General features: G+C 47.4%; 1 protein-coding gene across 1 annotated transcript in view; it reads right to left on the bottom strand.

Annotated features, from left to right (window-relative positions):
- Positions 1 to 2056: 2056 nt before the first annotated feature.
- Positions 2057 to 19724, bottom strand: part of LOC112119750 (ubiquitin carboxyl-terminal hydrolase CYLD-like) — a 20537-nt gene continuing 2869 nt past the window's right edge. The window contains exons 4-14 of the mRNA XM_026646944.2: positions 18958 to 19166; positions 17783 to 17936; positions 16147 to 16282; positions 12521 to 12631; positions 9809 to 9900; positions 8520 to 8586; positions 7184 to 7316; positions 6718 to 6826; positions 6371 to 6489; positions 5656 to 5875; positions 2057 to 5088 (exon numbers count right to left, since the gene is read on the bottom strand). Coding sequence (XP_026502729.1) covers positions 4904 to 5088; positions 5656 to 5875; positions 6371 to 6489; positions 6718 to 6826; positions 7184 to 7316; positions 8520 to 8586; positions 9809 to 9900; positions 12521 to 12631; positions 16147 to 16282; positions 17783 to 17936; positions 18958 to 19166 — 1535 coding nt within the window. The 3' untranslated portion in view covers positions 2057 to 4903. The remainder of the gene's footprint in view (positions 5089 to 5655; positions 5876 to 6370; positions 6490 to 6717; positions 6827 to 7183; positions 7317 to 8519; positions 8587 to 9808; positions 9901 to 12520; positions 12632 to 16146; positions 16283 to 17782; positions 17937 to 18957; positions 19167 to 19724) is intronic.

The raw sequence follows: 19724 nt of genomic DNA, 5'->3' as shown, positions 1-19724 counted from the left end.
TCATATGAAGAGAATTTGGACAGAAATAGGGGCATGGGATGGTCCTTTGCAAAGGAGATGGTCACGTGCAATAGTTAGCAAGTGGAGAGGCAAAGCTGGCCTTAAGAAAAGCTGTCTGGCCCTTTAGAGGCCGAATGAGGAGTGGATTGGCCCAGGTGCAGAACTAACCCAGCGCCACCTCTCTCCCTCCCCTTTACACCAGCAGGCCTGCTCCCTGTTCGGAGCCCTCCCCCCTGCTGGAAGCCTTAGAAGAGCCCCTCAAACAGCTAAAGAGCTTTGGGCTGCCTACTGGCCACACCCCATGGGGATCTGCTCCTTGGCTTGATACAAGGCCAACACCAGCCACTGCCGCATCCCTATGTCAGGAAGTGGGGGTGGAGGGAAGGCTCACCGACTGACCCAGGATGGGGGTTGAGGCCTGGCTGGCAGAAGGGGGGCTCCAAAGAGGAGTCAGGGCGGCGTTGAGCCAATAGCTATGCGGCAGTAATAGGGGATCCCTGCAGGGGATGAGCCTCACAGCCCATGGTGGTACTCCCTGCTATCCAGCAGGGCTGAAGGACCCACCAGCAAGACAGCAACTGGAATGGAGCTGGAGGAAAGAAAAGGGTTCCAGCAGGGCTAGTGCTGACATTGTCGGTAGTAGGGTGCAGAAGCAGCATTGGTAGGAGGTCCAGGCTCAGGCTGTAATGCATGAAGGGAAGCGCCAATGAATGCAAGAACAGTCCTAGCACTAACTCACGCCTGGAGCCCAGCTCGATGGGATCACCCTGCAGAGGCACAGGGAGTGAGGGGTCTGAGAAGCAAAGCCATCCCCCCGCTGGAGAGCAGGAGCCAGAATAATAAGGGGAGGGGCCCCAGCTCGGTTCTTCCTACCACCTGGAGAACTGGTCTAGGATTCCCCAGAGAGCGCTCTCCCAATTGTTCTAAGCACCAGCGTGTGTAGGCTCACCAAGCTTCTCCTGACCGGGTCCTCCACCCTGCCCCACGCAGTCTCCTGCCCTGTTCAGAGTCCCCTCACCACCCCTGTATTTTCCTTCCCTTTTCCTCAGTCTTCTATGCCCCCCTGCCTCACCAATTCCTTGTCCACCATCTCCTCCTGCTTCCCAATTCCAGACCCCTCTGAACCCTTAGATACAGCCAGTTTGCTCAGGGTTATTCACAAAGACCAGGGTGGCCGTTAGTGTGGGGAGTTTGACACACAAATGGCTCCTAGCTGTCATCTCCGTCCTGTCAGATGCCTGCACGTCGCTTGAGAGCCTGGTTTCCTGAATCACCCAAACACAAAGGGAGTGGACGGGGGAGCGGAGAGGGAAAATCCACCCCCACTATGACAGAGTTCCCGCTGTGCTCTCGCCGATAGGGGAGAATACATCCCCCTTTTCCCAGGGTGGGGCTAACGGCTCATTGAAGAACAAACACACCAGCACTCAGGCCAATGGCTCGATGAAGACATATTCAAATTGAACTGGTATAATTAATTGCATTGCCTGAAAAAAAATCAGACGGCGTATTCTCCCCAAATCAGTTTAAGGCAAAGTTACAGAAACCACTAAAGGAAGAGATTTATGCATGAATCAAAGAACAGAAACAAATCTGTAAAATATACAGAGGTTTAAACAGTACAGAAAACACCAACCGAGCAATATACTACAAAGGGAGCACAGAGAGGCTAATGCACATTATTCTTGTCCGACTTATCAAGCATCAGAGCAGTGACTGGGTTACTCCAAGTGAGGTCAATCTGAGTCTGGACTTTCCCAGCATTACAAGCTAGTGTGACATGTCACAAATCACGCAGCAGCCACAGGCGAAAATGAATGGCTTGCACTTGTTCTGGCACTAAAACCTTTCCACCTTTAGTTTTTAGGATACTGCATAGACTTACTGATGGACGCTCCTAATGCACGATGAATGCAGGGAAATCCAACTGGATTTGTGCATCCCACTAACTACTGTCCTGATCAGAGAAATTCATTTCAAAAGTGCTGAAAGCCACTTTGGTATTTTTGCAATATGCATAGGGGGAGCGGGGGGAGGGGGGGGGGAGACAGTGGAAACTCTACAGAGCTTAGGGGTGTTCCCTGGATCAGCTCTTTTAGAAAGCATGGCTTGCTCTGTCCCCTGTGCAGAAGCTATGTCATGTCAAGAAGGCACTTCTGACAATTAAAAAAAGGTGTCTTGTGCTTAGAAATATAAAGAGAAACAAATCACATAAATATCCGAAGTACAAATCATCCGATAGTCACCATTGACATTGTAAAATCCCAGAAGAGCTAATTTGCACCCTAAGAAACCACAGGATGGCTCCTTGACACACAGAACCCCGGCCCATGCGATACCTGAGAAAAGAGGCCAGAGCTGTTAAGAGACGTCATATGGAGAAAACCAACTTGGGCCTGAACAGCTCATCATGGCTTTGAAAGAGAGCGGAGAAAGAGGTTTCTACTGCTCTATAGTTAACAGGGCATTAGTCATGGCAAGATCAGCAGGTCAGTTCATATTAGAGAGCGGGACAACCCAGCAACCAACACTTTAAGGAAGTTCGATCTTCCTGCCAGAGACATAACTGCAGTGAGCAAGAAGGATAAAAGCGAGGAGGTGGGCTGGCTAAAGGAATCCCATTGCTGAGGGAGCCCTGTGGCCTAAAGCTCTCCTGACTTCCTCAGACAGAAGCACCGAATTAGCCGTGGTGGAGCTGGGAGTGAGTGGAGGAACTTGCGGTTCAGCCAAGACCAGCTAAGAGGCAAGAGAAGCACAGGGCACCTGGAGAACACATACCTGATATGTTAATTGAGGCCAGCTATATGGGAGAAGATATTTGGGGCCGGGATCTGCTGGAGGCTTTCAAACCTCCTGTACTCCTGGAGCCCATGTGCCGTACAACACTAAACTAACACTATTACTGTTACCTTAGAAACCGCAAAAGCTTCGCTCCCAGGCACGGTGCATACACAGGATCTAACATGGATTTAAATAGCAGGCAATGCTTAGAGGGGCAGAGCACCCACAAGCCCCAAGGCGATGGGAATTATAGGTGCTCAGCACGGGTCAGGATCAGCCCCTAAGGAGAAAAACTTCAAAAATCAAGGGTGACGCTTTTGAGTCGAGAAGGGGCATCAGCCTCACTCTGAACTTCCTGGCTTGTGTCAACGTAACTCTCTGGTTTCTGTGTGTGTTTGGAAAGCCAGCTAAGATAACCGCATTTGCGTTAGTTCTCCAGGCCTTTTGGCAAATCCAAGCTCATTATGTGGATAATTTCCCCAACAGCTCCGTATGGAACCAGAACACTGTTTCAAACTGGTATATTAACTCAACAGGCTGTTATAATACTGCACTGGTTAATAACAGGGTGGCCAGAGACGGGCCAAATACAACCCATTATGCTATGCACCATGACTTCCCTCATCTGTACTGGAAAGGGGCAGCCCATAGAGATGACACAATGTTCCAGCTTGACCCACACAGACTGGTCACTCAGATCAAGACAGTGTTACATGCTGTGAGTTGCCGCTGCCACACCCCGTGTATAAAAGAGGACAGCTGCAATCAGCTACCTGTTCTACACCCATTCGGGGCACCCCTCAGCTTCTTGACAAGTTGTCCATGTAGAGTAGACTTTGGTTGGGTGACGTTTGGGCAACCTGGTCCATAACTCTCCTAGGGGCCTCCTACCAGCATTAGGAGAACAGAAACTTTGCAGCAGGCTCAGTACCAAATTTGCAAAGGTTAACTTTGCTGTTTTAAAAAAGTTGAAAGCCAATAACTCCCCCCAAACATACCCTTACGGGCGGAAAACCTGTTACGGGCGGAAAATCTGAACAGGTTCATTCTTAAAAAGCATTTTTTCTGGGAGGTTTGTTTGGTTATCGCTGTTCCACATGCACCTCAGGAAACCAGAACAATGAGCTACAGCTAGAAAGCCACACGCTCGGAGCAATCTCACAGCCTTTGGGGGAGGACATTCCTATGCTGGTTTTGCCTGTATCTGCCCCAGTTTTGTTCTTAAAATTATATTTTTGTTCAAAGTGCGGCTTGAAACAGCAACACAAAGCTTCAAGTCTCGAGCCAAATGTCATGTCTAAAAAGAGGGGACTTCCAACAGAAAGTGCTACTGATGTTAAGCAGAGCGTCAGAGAGATTAGTGCTGAACAGGGGGAGTAAAGGAACAAAAGGGAGTTATAAATAAGGGAGTGCAGGTCTGCGTCCAGGGAATGGGGATGTTCAGAACGGCCCATTACTGGGACCTCAGGATCATAGTCACATACTCCAGAATTTAGTGCAGATCTAAGCAAAATTCCCTTCCTGAGAGGTTTGATTCCTGACCATCTAGAAGGCACTTTTGTGTTTACATTCAGGAAGCCGATGAGCTGAGATATCACCCAGAGGCCTAGTGCAGTTCTCCTGTGCTCTGTTGAAAATCGGAGAGTCACAGCCCGTGCCTTGACTTGGGCTTCTTGATTCCTGAGCTTTGGGGAAGAATTAATTCGGAGAATGAAAGGTGGAGGGGTTCTGGTGGGCCCAGAGCTGTAGAGAGGGTCTGGAGAAGGAAGGATGATGGAAATCCGGGGTGTGGACAGGGGAATGGGATGAAGGTGAAGTTCTCTTACTCAGGATATGTAAAAGTGTAAACTGGTTCCGAGTCTGGATTTGCAGAAGGTCCAAACTGTCACTCGGCTAAAGCCGGCCACAGGCTTTCCACCACCGAATGCTGCTTTCATCAATAGTCTGACACTCGACTTCGGAAGAGGTTAGCAGAGGCAAAGCTGAAAGGTCACGTGACCTGGACTCTGGCTGGGTTTTCTCAATTAGCAGCTGCAGGCAGCAGGTTTGAACCAAGCCCCCATTTCCAGTATCTCATGGCTCTGCACGAGAGCAGTGGGGTCTCTCCCAGCCCAGGCTGGGGTCATTTGTAAAGAGCCATCTTCTTGCTCTGGTACATGTACATGTAGGCGTCACAGAAGAGGCGTTTGGCCACGCCTTCCATGTCCCGGGACTGCTCCATAGCCAGCGCTGCCACTGGCAATTGCAAGTATTTGGCAACTTCAGGGCACAGCGTTACGATGGGAATGTTGAAGCCATTCTCATCACCTGAATATGAGAGAGAGAGGGGGAGGAGGGGTGAGCCCAAATCTCAGTTCCCGGGGGACAGGTGTCTACAGCACAAAGGAACACTAGAGCAAGTGGCATTAACTGGGCCCCCCGTCGGCAGTGTCAGAAGAGAGGCCAAGGACTGACTGGGCCATGACCGAGCTGTCTTTGCACCCCTAGAAGAAGTCCCTCTAGCTGAGGTTTGAAACGCACTGGTGGGGGCAGCCTGCCTGGCCACTACCTGTTCTACAGTTACACAGTGGCTGTCAGTCCCCAGAGCTGTCAAGCCAGCACCATTCACCAGCGCTAAACTCCCTGTCAAACGGTACGTTCGTTTGCACTGCCACGCAGGGAGTAGTTTTACATATTATTGAAGAAGCGACACCTTTCCATGCTTCCCAGCAGACGGACCCAATGGAGTTCGGACACACGGGCCTCCTGTTTTACATTACAGATCTGTGGAGAAATTACTCATGACCGTTGTGCGCTGGGACTGCAATTCCTGAACAGGGTCGTCCAGGTGCAAAGGGCCGACCAGCCTCCCCTCCGAGCAGAGCCCCTCCTCACCGTGCCTGTCAGCCATGCTGTCGAAGAACAGCCAGTTCTCTTTCTCCGGCCCGTACTTCACAAAGGAGACGTAGTGACTGGTCTCTATGCAGAGCACTGCGAAGAGCTCCATCCTCTCCCGTGGGATTCGGGGGCTATCCATGAGGCTCCTGCTCTGAAACTCCTCAGGGACATGCAGTTTTGTTAGCCTGTGTGCTTTGCGCCGGTAGTGAGAATGAGCCTGCGGACAGACAATAGGGGGCGCTGGCAGGTCAGCAGGGCTACCGCAACTTTATACACACCTACCCTAAAAGGAAAGAGATGTTGGCTGGGGACAGGCTGGCATTCGGTCACCAATTTGTTCTGCGGTCACCTGCTTTCCACTCAATTCCTCATCTGAGTCTTTCCCACGTGCCAGGAGAATGCCTGGATGGGGACCTCTAAGGAGAAGCAAGGGTGCTGCAGGAAGTGGAAAGGCTCTTCACTCAGAGCCTGCCCAGAATTAGGGCCCCAGCGTGGTAAAGCACATGGGGTCCATATGGATGAGGGGCCATGTATGTGCAAGTTCATGATCTTGCAGCAACTACCCTGAGTGGCTGATCCAGTCAGCAGTGCCGGTCTGCTCAGGAAGGAGCCTCCCACCACTGGCTGCAGGGAACGCAAGGGAAGGCAGAGGTTTCAGTCTGTGATCTGCCTCCTGGGGGAACAGTAAACACACGGAGGGGGAACTGGATACCTGTCTGCAGCAGGAATTGCAGTACTGCTTCATCCCCGTGACTGCAAACATCTCGTCTTTGAAGCACTCGGAACACTCCTGCGTGGCTACGTCCCCGCACACAAAGCACTCCCGGGGACCTGCAGCGGGAACACGAATGTCAGCAGTGGTTGTATGACAGGGCGTCAGCATGGCCCCTGCGCCTGCCATGCAAGTCCTGCTCTGTGAGGAAGAATCACATCAGAGTCCTGACCTTACCATACTGCTTACACCCGAGCTAGGCCAGCCTCGCCACCTGGATCCAAACGAGCCTGCGTTGGCGCCCACGTGCAAGACAGCCCCGGAATCCCCAGTGCCCAGGAACTTACTGTCGAGCAGCAGGTCGGTGATGTCAAGCTCCAGGGAGGGAATGATTTTGCTGAACATTTTATATTCCTTCCCGAACCGTGGCATTTGGATAATGAAACAGGAGGGGATCTGGGAGAAAAAAAGCAAGTCACCAACCATGGGGAGCCAACGCCTTGCCCTGCCCACATAACCCCCTCTTGGACCTGCTCCCCAACCCAGCAGCTGGATGACACCTTCTCCACTCAGGTTCTCCACAGCCCACTATCCGTGAAGTGTCCATACCCCCTTTCATGTTCTCCACTGCACCCCTCCGGTTCTGGTGGTGTGCTGGGGGGCTCTGCTGCATCGTGATCCTAGGCATAAAGCCCCTCACCAGCCTTGCTGTGGAGATGGGGAGTAAAACGTTCTAACAAGCAGTCGCGTGCATGGGGCAGGGAACGAAGGCGGATGCGAAAGACAGAGGAGAAAAAGGGTAGCTGCACTCACCTCCACTAGCTTGAGATTGGAAGACAGGAAGGAATGTTCCACTAGCTGCTGCACGTTTGGCACGACCAGCTCCTCTTGCTTGTCTATGAATATCTGGTAACAGTAACACTCCTGCTCCTTCTGGCCTCCAGACCTGGGAGCAACGTTCCAGACTCAGGGCACTGGGGCTGCCTCTCTGCACTATCTATGTGCCCTTGGTGCCTGGACGGCAGAGCTCTCACAGGACACAGCCTTTGAGTTCTAGGACAGCCTCCAACCGTGGCACCAAGGGGCTCCCAGCTCTAGCTTTCAAAAAACTAAGCATTTATCATCCAGAAACACCCAACAAATGTGGTGGGTGACTGATACCGACCAAGTATCATTCTCACTTGCATTCTGCTCCTCTGCGATGGGTGGGCCAGACACACTTTTTTCCCCTTCAATTTAAAAATGAAGAGACACTGATTTTCTTGTAAGTCAGCTGTTTTACAGTGTGACCAGAAGATTCCTATATCTGAGTTATAAGGTGCCAGTTTTGTGATCCAGCCACCTGGAAAACTGCAAAGCAAAGTCTGAAGCATTCCCAAGGCAACTTATACATGAAAGATCCTCCAGGATCCTTGCGCTCCCCTGAAGCAGCATAGAAAGGATCCTCTGGCAGGAGGGTTGGAGTGAAGTGAAACAGGCTTCTTTGTATCCACTGCTTCTCTGAGTAGCTCCATGATACAAGCCACTGCACATTCCTCCACGGGGAACCCAGAAAGTTGGCAACCCAGGTCTAAACTCCTGAACAATGCAGCTATTTTTGGGAGTCCTCACACTAAGTGAATCTCCTCTTTGTAGAATCCCCACAAAACAGGGCTTCTGGGACTAAAATCAGTGGATTCCCCGTTTGGGAGCTCTAGGCTCTCTGCTAGCTTGGCAGTCTGGAAACATCAGACCCTTCAGAGGTATCTGTGATACTACTCCACAGCCAACCTATTGAAGACTAGGAAGACAAGCCCTGTGTTTCTCATGCCACCATTGACCCTATCCAGGGATTACTCTCTGCATTTCATCACTCCCTGAAGGTGGCACACCTGGGAATGATTTAGAAGTATCATCTTCCAGGTACAGTCCTTCCTGGAATATGACCACAATGTGATGGGCAGGTGTGATCACAATGTAATTCAGGGGCACAGCGGAGAATAGATGGGCACAAATTTTTCCATCTCCTTTATGAACAAGGGAAATTCACTGATCCTCTCCGGTCAGGCCTTATCTAACAAACCAAGTCACCCCTCCTTCCCTCCCCAGTCTCAGATGTGGGCAGCACAGTCCACTGCATCAGTAAGATCACAGAGAGATGACAACTTACTGCAGTTTCAGTAGTGGCTCTATTCCCAGGATGTGATGCATGATGAGATTGAGAAACTCCTCGGGGTCTGAAAGTTGAGGGAAATCACAGATCAGGCCAAGCCAACACACTTCCCTGTCCCACCTCCTCCAGAAAGGAAAAAGCACGGTCAACTATGGGCTGGTGTTCCTCACACTGAGCTTCTCTCTCACTCCAGGTATAGCGCTGGTCTGATTAGGAGTTGAAAACACTTGGTTAGTTTCATAGTTTGAAAGTTCTACGATCAGCGTAAACACAGAAAGAACCTTCCATAGAAAGACAGGGGAGAAAGAGGACAGAAGCCTGGTAAAAGTTCACATTTCTCTTAACTCCTTCACTGCTGAATGATTTCTTTGCTATATTGAGGGAAAAACCATATTCATGCATCGCAGGTACATTTACTCCATTCATCTGCACTCAAACAGCCTGGGGAGAAAGATCTTGATAGATATTTACTGCCAGCACCAAATTCATTAACGGACACCGAAACCAGGGACAATGCTGGAAACTGGAGGAACAAAGAGCAAAAGTCTGGGCTGTCTCTGGCCAAGATACAAGAAAATACCAAACAGATGAAACAAAAATACCAGGACACGAGAGCAGAAGATTTAATATAACTTCTACTTTTTAATATTTATACAGCCATGATGATAGCATCTGGGTATTTCAATAATCCTTTGGCATTCGGCAGCTCCTTTCATCTGCATATCTTAAAGCACTTTACAAATATTATCTCTGAGGCAAGGAAGAGACGGACGGCTGTCTACCTCTGGACAGGAATGTGGTAACTATTCAAACATGCATAACAACTAAGAACAACAAATGCAGAAGAAGAATCTCTATCCGACTGAATCTGCAGAGGAATTTAGGTGAGCAAAATGCAATGATGAGACATGGAATCTGGCAAAGACAGCGTGGTTAACAGCCCTAGTCAGGCCAACAGAGTTTAACTGCAGACTGCAAATACAAACCAATGGGTCAGACAGAAACCCCCCTTGGGCAAATTCTGCTTTGGTGGTGGTTTCTTCTGAGCAACAGGCCAGCAGCAAGGGACCTAGCAATTCCAATCTTTCCATCATACTTGGGGAACCTTCCTGCATGGCCAAACCTAAGCTGACACATCTGAGGAATTCTCCAGGTAGCAGGACATTTATTTAAAAACAAGTGTTCTGGGGGCAGACAGGAAACTAGCTTGCGGGGTTGCCTGACTGGGAAAAGGGGAAGATAAGACAGACCACTCTGATGTAAGACATCTGCAGAGAGCACGTTACCTTTCTCAGACGTGGCAAAGCTCGAACACTGGCCCTTCTCCGTCAACTGCTGCCTTAGGTGCATCACGCTATTAGCGGCAACAAAGCCATTCCTGGGAATGAGGGGAAGCTGGGGATGAGCTCTTTGTGCATCGGCAAACTTACATCTCAGGGGCAGAAAACACAGCAGGTGAAGCATGGAGCCAACCGGCAAAAATCCAAGTCAAGACGCACCCTCCCCAAAGGCAAGAAGTTAGCGCCAGAGGCCTGACCACAAGCAGCACTGAACAAAACACTCCTGTCCCATAAGCACTGGGGGAGGGAAGGGGTGGGCCAAATATTCTTGATGGAGGCCAGTGGATACTCACTACCCTCCGCAAGGCCCTGTCTCAGTCATCAGCCTTACAGGCTGGCAGTGTACAGGTAACCCTTTGGAGCCTTTCAGTATTTCTATGAGCCAGCTGTCTAAGCAACATGGATTACTTGCTCCCTGGAGACTTTGCTCCCTTATCAGCATCACTCCCAGCCCTGGGAGCAAGAAATCAGGGCCACAGATTAAATCAAAGTCCTTCATGTAACAGTGCAGGGCTTGTCCCTGGGCCCAGCCTTTCATTATACATTTCTTCCCCTCTCCCACAACCCCTCGACTGAGACCTCTGAACCCCAGGGATCCCTTCTTTAACCTTCTCACCTTCAACCATGAGTCATGACAGCCTCCCTTCTGGCCCAGGAGAGTAGCATGTGGCTTCTCAACACCACTCCCACGTTCTCTTTGACCCCTCCAGAGGGCCACAGGCAGCCTTCTCCTGCCTGGGACTTTGCAGCAGTATTTAGCAAAGGAAATCCACAATCTCAGCATTTGCTGGGTTAATATGAGTGGGAAGGAAGAGCAGAACAACTTTAGAGTTGGCCAAGAGATGAATCTCTAGGATACTACTTGTCTCAGCAGCATCTGAACTATGGCTGTCAAGCGATTAAAAAAAATTAATCACAATTAATCACGCTGTTAAACAATAATAGAATAGCATTGATTTAAATATTTTTGAATGTTTTCTACATTTTCAAATATATTACTTTCACTTACAACACAGAATACAAAGTGCACAGTGCTCACTTTATATTTATTTTTTATTATAAATATTGTGTAAAAAACAGAAATAATATTTTCAATTCACCTCAAACAAGTACTATAGTACAATCTCTATCGTGAAAATGCAACTTACAAATGTAGATTTTTGTTGTTGTTACATAACTGCGCTCAAAAACAAAACAATGTAAAACTTAAGAGCCTACAAGTCCACTCAGTCCTACTTCTTGTTCAGCCAATCACTCAGACAAACAAATTTGTTTACATTTGCAGAAATAATGCTGCCCGCTTCTTGTTTACAATGTCACCTGAAAGTGAGAACAGGCGTTCTCATGGCACTGTTGTAACCGGCATCACAAGATATTTACGTGTCAGACGTGCTAAAGATTCACCTGTGCCTTCATGCTTTAACCTCCATTTCAGAGGGACATGCGTCCATGCTGATGAAGGGTTCTGCTAGATAACAGTCCAAAGCAGAGCAGACCGACGCATGTTCATTTTCATCATCTGACTCAGATGCCACCAGCAAAAGGTTGAATTTCTTTTTTGGTGGTTCGGGTTCTGTAGCATCAGTGTGTTGCTCTTGTAAGACTTCTGAAAGCTCCACACCTCATTCCTCTCAGATTTTGGAAGGCCTTTCAGATTCTTAAACCTTGGGTCAAGTGCTGTTGCTATCTTTAGAAATTTCTTTGGTACCTTCTTTACATTTTGTCAGCTCTGCAGTGAAAGTGTTCTTAAAATGAACAACATGTGCTGGGTCATCATCCAAGACTACTATAACATGAAATATATGGCAGAATGTGGATAAAATGGAGCAGGAGACATACAATTCTTCCGCAAGGCGTTCAATCACAAATTTAATTAACGTATTTTTTTTTTTTTTAAAACAAGCATCATCAGCATGGAAGCATGTCCTCTGGAATGGTGGCCGAAGCATGAAGGGGCCTATGAATGTTTAGCATATCTGGCACTGAAATACCTTGCAGTGCTGGCTACAAAAGTGCCATGGGAACACCTGTTCTCACTTTCAGGTGACTTTGTAAATAAGAAGCAGGCAGCGGTATCTCCCATAAATGTAAACAAACTTGTTTCTCTTAGCGATTGGTTGAACAAGAAGTAGGACTGAGTGGACTTGTAGGCTATAAAGTTTTACATTGTTTTGTTTTTGAGTGCAGTTATGTAACCAAAAAAATAAATAAATCTACATTTGTAAGTTGCACTTTCACGATAAAGAGATTGCACTACGGTACTTCTTTGAGGTAAATTGAAAACTACTACTTTTTATCATTTTTACAGTGCAAATACTTGTAATAAAAATAATACTACAAAGTGAGCACTGTGCACTTTGTATTCTGCATTGTAATTGAAATCAATATATTTGAAAATGTAGAAAAACATCCAAAGGTATTTAATAAATTTCAATTGATATTCTATTGTTTAATAATGCGATTAAAACCGCGGTTCATTTTTTTTAGTCGCTATTAATTTTTTAAATGGTGATTAAATGTTTTGAGTTAATTGTGATTAATCGACAGCCCTAATCTGAACCGTGACAGACCCAATTCCGGCTGGAAGGAGGTGGTAGCAGCACGGAGATTACAGAAGAGAGACTTGCTGCTTCCAGTGGTCCTACGTACAGTACTCACCGTCGGAGGGGGTTCACAATCTCATCCCGGAGGATCTTCTGGACGTGCCCGTCGGGCGGGAGGGAGGGCTTGAAGAGCATGGAGTCCAGCACAGAGGTGCAGGAGAAGAGGCTGGGAAGGGAGAGCGGTTGGTAACAGTGGAATCAGGTAATAACCCAGTGTTTTTTGTTTTAAATGATACACAGCATACAGATGGACAGATTTAAGGGAGAAAGAGAGAGATTTATAGTGTGACAGATGCCAAGACCAGAAGGGACTAGTGAGATCAGCTTGTCTGACCTCCTCTATAGTGAGGCTCGGCAGAATTTTATTTGTCAAAATTATAAAGAAATAAAAACAAAAATAAAAATAAATATTGATATTTAGATTTTTATCAACTTGAATTTTCAGTTGGAGGAAATAATGGGGGGAGGGTGTCAGACAATTACTTAGTGACAGTAAAAAGCAACAGAGGGTCCTGTGGCATCTTTAAGACTAACAGAAGTATTGGGAGCATAAGCTTTCGTGGGTAAGAACCTCACTTCTTCAGATGCAAGTAATGGAAATTTCCAGAGGCAGGTATAAATCAGTATGGAGATAACGAGGTTAGTTCAATCAGGGAGGGTGAGGTGCTCTGCTAGCAGTTGAGGTGTGAACACCAAGGGTGGAGAAACATTAGTGACAGTAGACATTGCGATTCAAGAAGTTAAAGCTAAAGTTATAACCATTAAAACACAAATTGTCAACATCACATGGCAAAACACACACAGTAGGTATCCTTAAATCAAACTCTAACAAGTTCTCAAGTGCATTTGACTTATTTTCCCTATCAGTAAATTTCAATGATCATCAATGGAAATATTTTTTTGTTGGGGTGTGCGGTGAAATGGACGTTTATACCAAAATTAACCGATAAATATCTAGTCCTTCCAAGCCTGTCATAACACAGGTCATAGAACTTCCCAAAAATAATTCCTACAGCAGATCATTTAAAAAAAAACAAAAAAAACCCAGCCAATCTTGCTTTACAAATTGCCAGTGATGGAGAATCCACTACAATCCTTGGAATACTGTTCCAATAGAGTAGCTAATTACCCTCACTGTTAAAAATTTACACCTCTGATTTGTCTAGTTTCAACTTCCAGCCATTGGTTTCATGTTAGACCTTTCTCTGCTAGACTGAAGATCCCATTACCAAGTACAGATGCCCCCCGGGTTACGCAAACCTGACTTACGCAAATCCGCACTTACAGAAAAAGTTTCGTAAGCTAGAAAGAGGAGGGTATTTTTGTTTTTTGGCGTAATGGTTGGGTATACGTTTCTAACTTACGCAAAATTCGAGTTATGCAAGGCGTTCTGGAATGGAACGCTTGTGTAAGTCGGGGAGCGTCTGTATTTGTTCCTCATGTGTGTACTTATAGACTATAATCAAGTCACCCTTTATCATTCTCTTTGTTAAACTACATAGATTGAGCTCCATCAATTTAACACTACAGGGCATATTTTCTAATCCTTTAATCATTCTCATGACTCCTCTCTCTAAACCGTCTCCAATTTATCAACATCCTTCTTGAGCTGTGGATACCAGAACCGGACACAGTATTCCAGTGCTGGTCGCACCAGTGCTAAATTCAGAGGTAAAATAATCTCTCTGCTCCTACTCGAGATTCCCGTTTATGCATCCAAGGATCTCAGCCTGTTTGGCCACAGCATTGCACATTCGGCTGTAGCCATGACCCCTGAATCTTTTTCAGAGTCACTGCTTCCCAGAGTCCTCCATCCTGTAAATACGGCCTACATTCTTTGTTTTTAGATGTACAGATTTACATTTAGCCATATTAAAATGCATATTGTTTGCTTGTGCCCAAGTTTACCAAACAATGTAGTTCGCTCCTTTTCATTATTTACCACTCCCGCAATTTCTGTGTCATCTGCAAACTTCATCAGTGATGATTTTATATTTTCTTCCAGGTCATTGATAAAAAAGTTAAATTATCGTAAGGCCAAGAACTGATCCCTGCAGGATCTCACTAGAAACACACCCACACGGTGATGATTCCCCTTTTATAAACACATTTTGAGACCTATCAGTTGGCGGGATTTTAATCCACTGAATGTGTGCCATGGTAATTTTATATCGTTCAAGTTTTTTTAATCAAAGTGCCTTGCAATACCAATTCAAATGCCTTAGAGAAGTGTGTTACATCAACACTATTACCGTTATCAACCAAACTTGTAATCCCATAAAAAAAAAACCCCCACCAAGTTAGTTTGACAGCATCTATTTTCTATAAACACATATTGATTGACATTAATTATGCTACCCTCCTTTAATTCTTTGTTAATTGAGTCCTGTATCAGCTGCTCCATTATCTTGCCTGGGATCAATGTCTGATTGAGAGGCCTAGAATTACCTGGGTCATCCCATTACCCTTTTAAAACACTGGCACATTAGCTTTCTTTTAGTCTTCTGGAACTTCCCCAGTGTTCCAAAACGTATTGAAAACCAACATTAACAGTCCAGCAAGCTCCCCAGCCAGCTCTTTTAAAACTCTTGGATCCAAGTTCTCTGGACCTGTTGATTTTAAAAAGTCCAACTTCCGTAGCTGCTGTTTAACATCTTCCCAAGATACTAGTGGAATGGAAAGAGTGTCATCATCATCATGGTATGATTGCGTCATCTGTTTTTTCCTCAATACAAAGCAAAATATTTATTGAACACTTCTGCCTTTTTTTTGCATTAGTACTGATGCATACATTTCTCTTTGTGTCCCTTTACACTGCCTTTTTCCTCAATTGTGGCTTTTTCAGTACCTAGTAAAGTGTTCTTAAACAACTCTCAATTATCATTCACATCTTTCTGATTACATTTTTCCTCCTGGCTGATGTGACTCAGAACTGTTTTTCGGCTTTGTGAAATTTGTCCTTTTAGAGCACCAAACATATATATTACTGGTCTGAACTTTATTCCGCTTGGAGATTATAAATGCGATCAAGTCATGATCACTTTGTACCTAAGCTACTATTAATTTTTAGATGTAAGGAATGGAAAGAGCAAATGCGTGAAAGTCGGCAGTGTGAAATGAGAAAGTTTTCCATCAATTGTGGATGAGTGAAATCCTGTGGCTTGACTAATTTAGGAACATTTGTAGCTAGGCAGGGTGAGATAATCAAATCTCATTCTTCAGGGCTAAAACTGACTGCTTCTGGGGGTCACCAAGGGATTCCCCTCCCCCCACCCACGTACGGCACTGTCCCATCAGCTAGGTGCATTACTAGAGGTTTCTCTTAAGTATCAGTTTTTGCCCATTACCTGAGATGACATAGCAGACTTGAGAGGACCAGTAATGTAATCTAATGTGTCAACCTATGATTTTTCATTACACACAAATGGTGTGTGCTTAGCATCGAAGAACTTTCTCCTTCGGGTTATTGGGGGTTGGGACCTGTCATCTCTAAGCTGCATCTCTATATTGCGTTCTACTCTACTTTGTGCAAATTACGTGTCATCCCTGTGCTCCTGATGAGCTGCCTGGTTTGACGCTCAGTAAGGACCATCAGCCCTGGATGACGGTCCTCACTTACCAGAGGGAGACGGTCAAGAGAGGCCATTCTGCACGAGGTTAAAGGAGAGTAGTGCCTCCTACCTGAAAAGGGCAGCGTCCATGTAGCAGGAGTTGCAGTGGCCTTGAATCCCTCTCATGCGCCCTTGTAAAACACTCACGGCTGTGCCATTCCTGAGAGGAGGAAAATTAGCCAGAACCTCAGGACTATCTATCCTACCTGCAACAGAAATAACAGAAACTGCTTTTAGCATCCCCTTGCCCTCGGGACAGCTTTGCCCTCCTGTTCCTTTCCTGTAGGGCTAGTCCACCTACAAAGGTCACAACCCACTCTGTTTGTTCTGTACTGGACCCACCCCTGCATTTAGACCGTAACCTCTGCGGGATGGGGGCTTGATTGCTTGGTACACTTACCCACTATAATCGGCTGCAAGAGCACAGACCCATAACCTCAGCATGAGAGGGAACCTCTGGGCAATCTGCTGATCACTCGTTCAGCTGCTAGACTTTTTAGCCACCACACATTCCCTGCCATCCACACCGCCGGTACTATCCTCATCGTCATGTCAGCGAGCGTCTGACGCTGAAAGGCCCCACAGTGGAGAGAGCTAGTTTCCTGACACCGAGCTGAATGTAAGCTTGAGATACTGGGATCTCTGTGTAAAGCATTCCTAGAAAATGCTTCTGCGCTGGAAGTGTCCAACAACCAGCTAGAGGGATTCTCAGGGCTGCTGCTGGAAGCCGAAGTCGGTAAATGAATGCCCATTCACCACATTGCTGCCAGCTTGGCTTTGGTGTGGATTCGTTGGTCTAACCATACTAGGGGAGGGAAGGCGTGCTCCTCTAGCTCAGGAAAGCAGCGAAGATGCAGATGATGTGTGATCTGGACTTCCCTGCCCTTTAAGTCTGCTGGGCCTCCATGCATACGGAGGAGCTGCCGGAGGCTCAGGAACATTTAGTCTGTGGGGTCCACAGCTCTGTCCCGAAGATCTACACCCTCCGCTCCGTGCCAATGTGGTCACACTCCCATTCCAGGTGGCCCATAACTATTCCATTGCAGCACAAATAACCTCCTGAAGGGCAGATCCAGCATGTGATGCAAGTGGTAAGGGGATATTAGAGCAGCAGGATCTCAAATGCTTTAGCCTGACCACATCCCTGTGTAGTTGGTAAGTATCAGCCCCATTTTACAGAAGGGAAAAGTTAGGCAACAGAGAATTTAAGTGACATGCCCAGGTCAGAGCAAGTCAGTGGCAAATGTCAGAATAGAACCGAGGACTCCCAACTCCCAGTCCCCTGGCTCTACCACTAATAGCTTGAAAACGAGAAAATGGAAGGTGAAAGGAAAAGGGAGAGATGAGAAAGAGGACGAGAGAACAAAATTAGTCCTAGAGTCAGTTCTAATGGGGACGGGCGGGGGAATATAAAGTGCAGTAGATTTAGTTGGGCTAGGATACATCAGGGCTATTCTTTGGGAATGGAGGGGGGAACCTGGGACTCTCAGAATTATAAGTATCAGAGGGGTAGCCTTGTTAGTCTGGATCTGTAAAAAGCAACAGAGTCCTGTGGCACCTTTAGATCTGTTAGTCTTAAAGGTGCCACAGGACTCAGAATTATAATTTTACACAAAATGCTGGTCCTCAACACAGAGACTAGCAAAGACGACCCACATATGACCCTCCTGTCCTAGCCGGAGTCATTAGCTTCTAAGGGAACTCACTGCAAGTGCTGGGGTCCAGGAGACCGCTGCTCACACACTGGAAGCGCATGTCGGGCTGGCACGACTGAAGCTTCACAAAGAGGCCACGCTTTGGGGGGCAGTGGAAGTAGCGCATGCCTAGCCATTCGCCATCTGTGACCCCCTTCTCTTCATCCTGTGAAAAGGACAGAAATCCATCCACAAGCAGTTCCAGGCCAGGCTTTCGAGGAGTGAGTTAGATCAGTGGTTGTCAACCTATGGTCCGTGGCTCCCTGGGGGTCCGCAGAAGGTTGTCATTACCATAGAACAGTGGTTTTCAACCCTGGTCCGCGGACCCCAGGAGGTCCGCAGACTATGTCTAGGATTCCCAAAGGGATCTGCGCCTCCATTCGACATTTTTTAGGGGGTCTGCAAATGAAAAAAGGTTGAAAGCTGCTAAGTTAGACTAAGTAGCACTTGTGAGCACAGCTGTGGAAAAAGAGTGACAGCAACAATTTCGCCACAAGGGGGCACGATCAACTGAAATGCTACATGTGACCAAACACACTATGAAACAAATCACACCGTCGGAGTTGCACATATCTGATGGCTGCGCTAGGGCCGATGTTAGGATGGGATTTCATGACCTGACAACTACATACAACTTTATACTTATTTTGTCCCATTTTTTTCATTTGGTTTAGTTACATTTTAGACCAGTGAATCCCTTTGGTCAGCACAGAACGAATTTCATGAATCCAAATCCCAACAACAGCAGCAGCTATTGTCCAAGGATCTCAAAGCACTTCACAAATAACTAATGAAGCCTCACAACACCTCTGCAGGCAGGTGAGAATGATCCCATTTTACAGATGGGGAAAAAGACAGAGAGGAGACTTGACCAAGCTTACACACTGAGTCAATAGCAGGGCTAGGACTAGAACTTAGGAGTCCTGGCTCCCAGGTCCACGCTCTCACCAATATACCACTCTCCCTCCACTAAGGAAAGTCTGCGTACCAGTATCTATATTATCCCATCCATGATCCCAGCAAGAGAGGCCAGCTTAATCTGCCCTGACTCTTTAATTAAGCAGTATGAAATGTTAGCACCCTAACCTAGGGCATGCTGTGAAACAGACATGCTCATGACCCCCAAAAGACATGCCAATTCTGACCTTAGTGCCCTTAGAGAACAGAAACATTATTTTGCTACTTACTAATTCAACTCCTGCCATTTTGGGCTCAATTCTGGGCAGGTACCCCAACCAGCGGATGATTCCAGAGACTGGATTCCCCTTGTCTAAGGTGATCTGTACCATGGAGTTCACATCCAGGGACTGTTTTTCGCTTTCCAATTCCTCCCCGCTTCCGCTTCTCTCTCGCTTCAGTTGTCTCAGAGATCCCGGGGCCATGTCTGGCTCAAATACTGAAAATTCACAATACACATAAGAAAGCCTGGGCAAGAGCTGGGGTGGAAAGTCAATCTTTGTTCATTAGAATAAGTGGTCGCCAAATATTTTGCAGCATTGTTTTCCTAATAACAATACAACCTAATGTTTCTGTGCTTCTCAGAAGTGGATCTATGACAGAGGTGGGCAAACTGCAGCCTGTGGGCCACATCCGGCCTGGGGGAGGCTTGCCCCTGGCCCCTCCCCCGCTGTGCTCCCTCTCCCGCAGCCTCAGCTTGCCCCAACGCCGGCGCAATGCTCTGGGCGGCGGGACTGTGAGCTCCTGGGGCAGCGCCATTGCAGAGCCTGACCTGACCCGGTGCTCTGTGCTGCACGGTGGCGGGGCAGGCTCCAGCCGGGCGGCGCGGCTGTAGCGCCGCCAGACACCGGTGCTCCAGGCAGAGTGGTAAGGGGGCAGGGAGCACGGGGTGTGGATAGGGGTTGGGGCAGTCAGAGGGCAGGGAACAGGGGGGTTGAATGGGGGCAGAGGTACCAGGGGGCAGTCAGGAAGGGGGGGGGGGGTTGGATGGGGCAGC

The sequence above is a fragment of the Terrapene carolina genome, unplaced genomic scaffold, assembly GCF_002925995.2.
Source record: "Terrapene carolina triunguis isolate 2854851 unplaced genomic scaffold, T_m_triunguis-2.0 Scaffold58, whole genome shotgun sequence".
In the NCBI taxonomy this organism is placed as follows: Eukaryota; Metazoa; Chordata; order Testudines; family Emydidae; genus Terrapene; species Terrapene triunguis.
The sequence above is the reverse complement of the archived record's forward strand: the minus strand, read 5'-3'. Positions and strand labels throughout refer to the sequence as shown.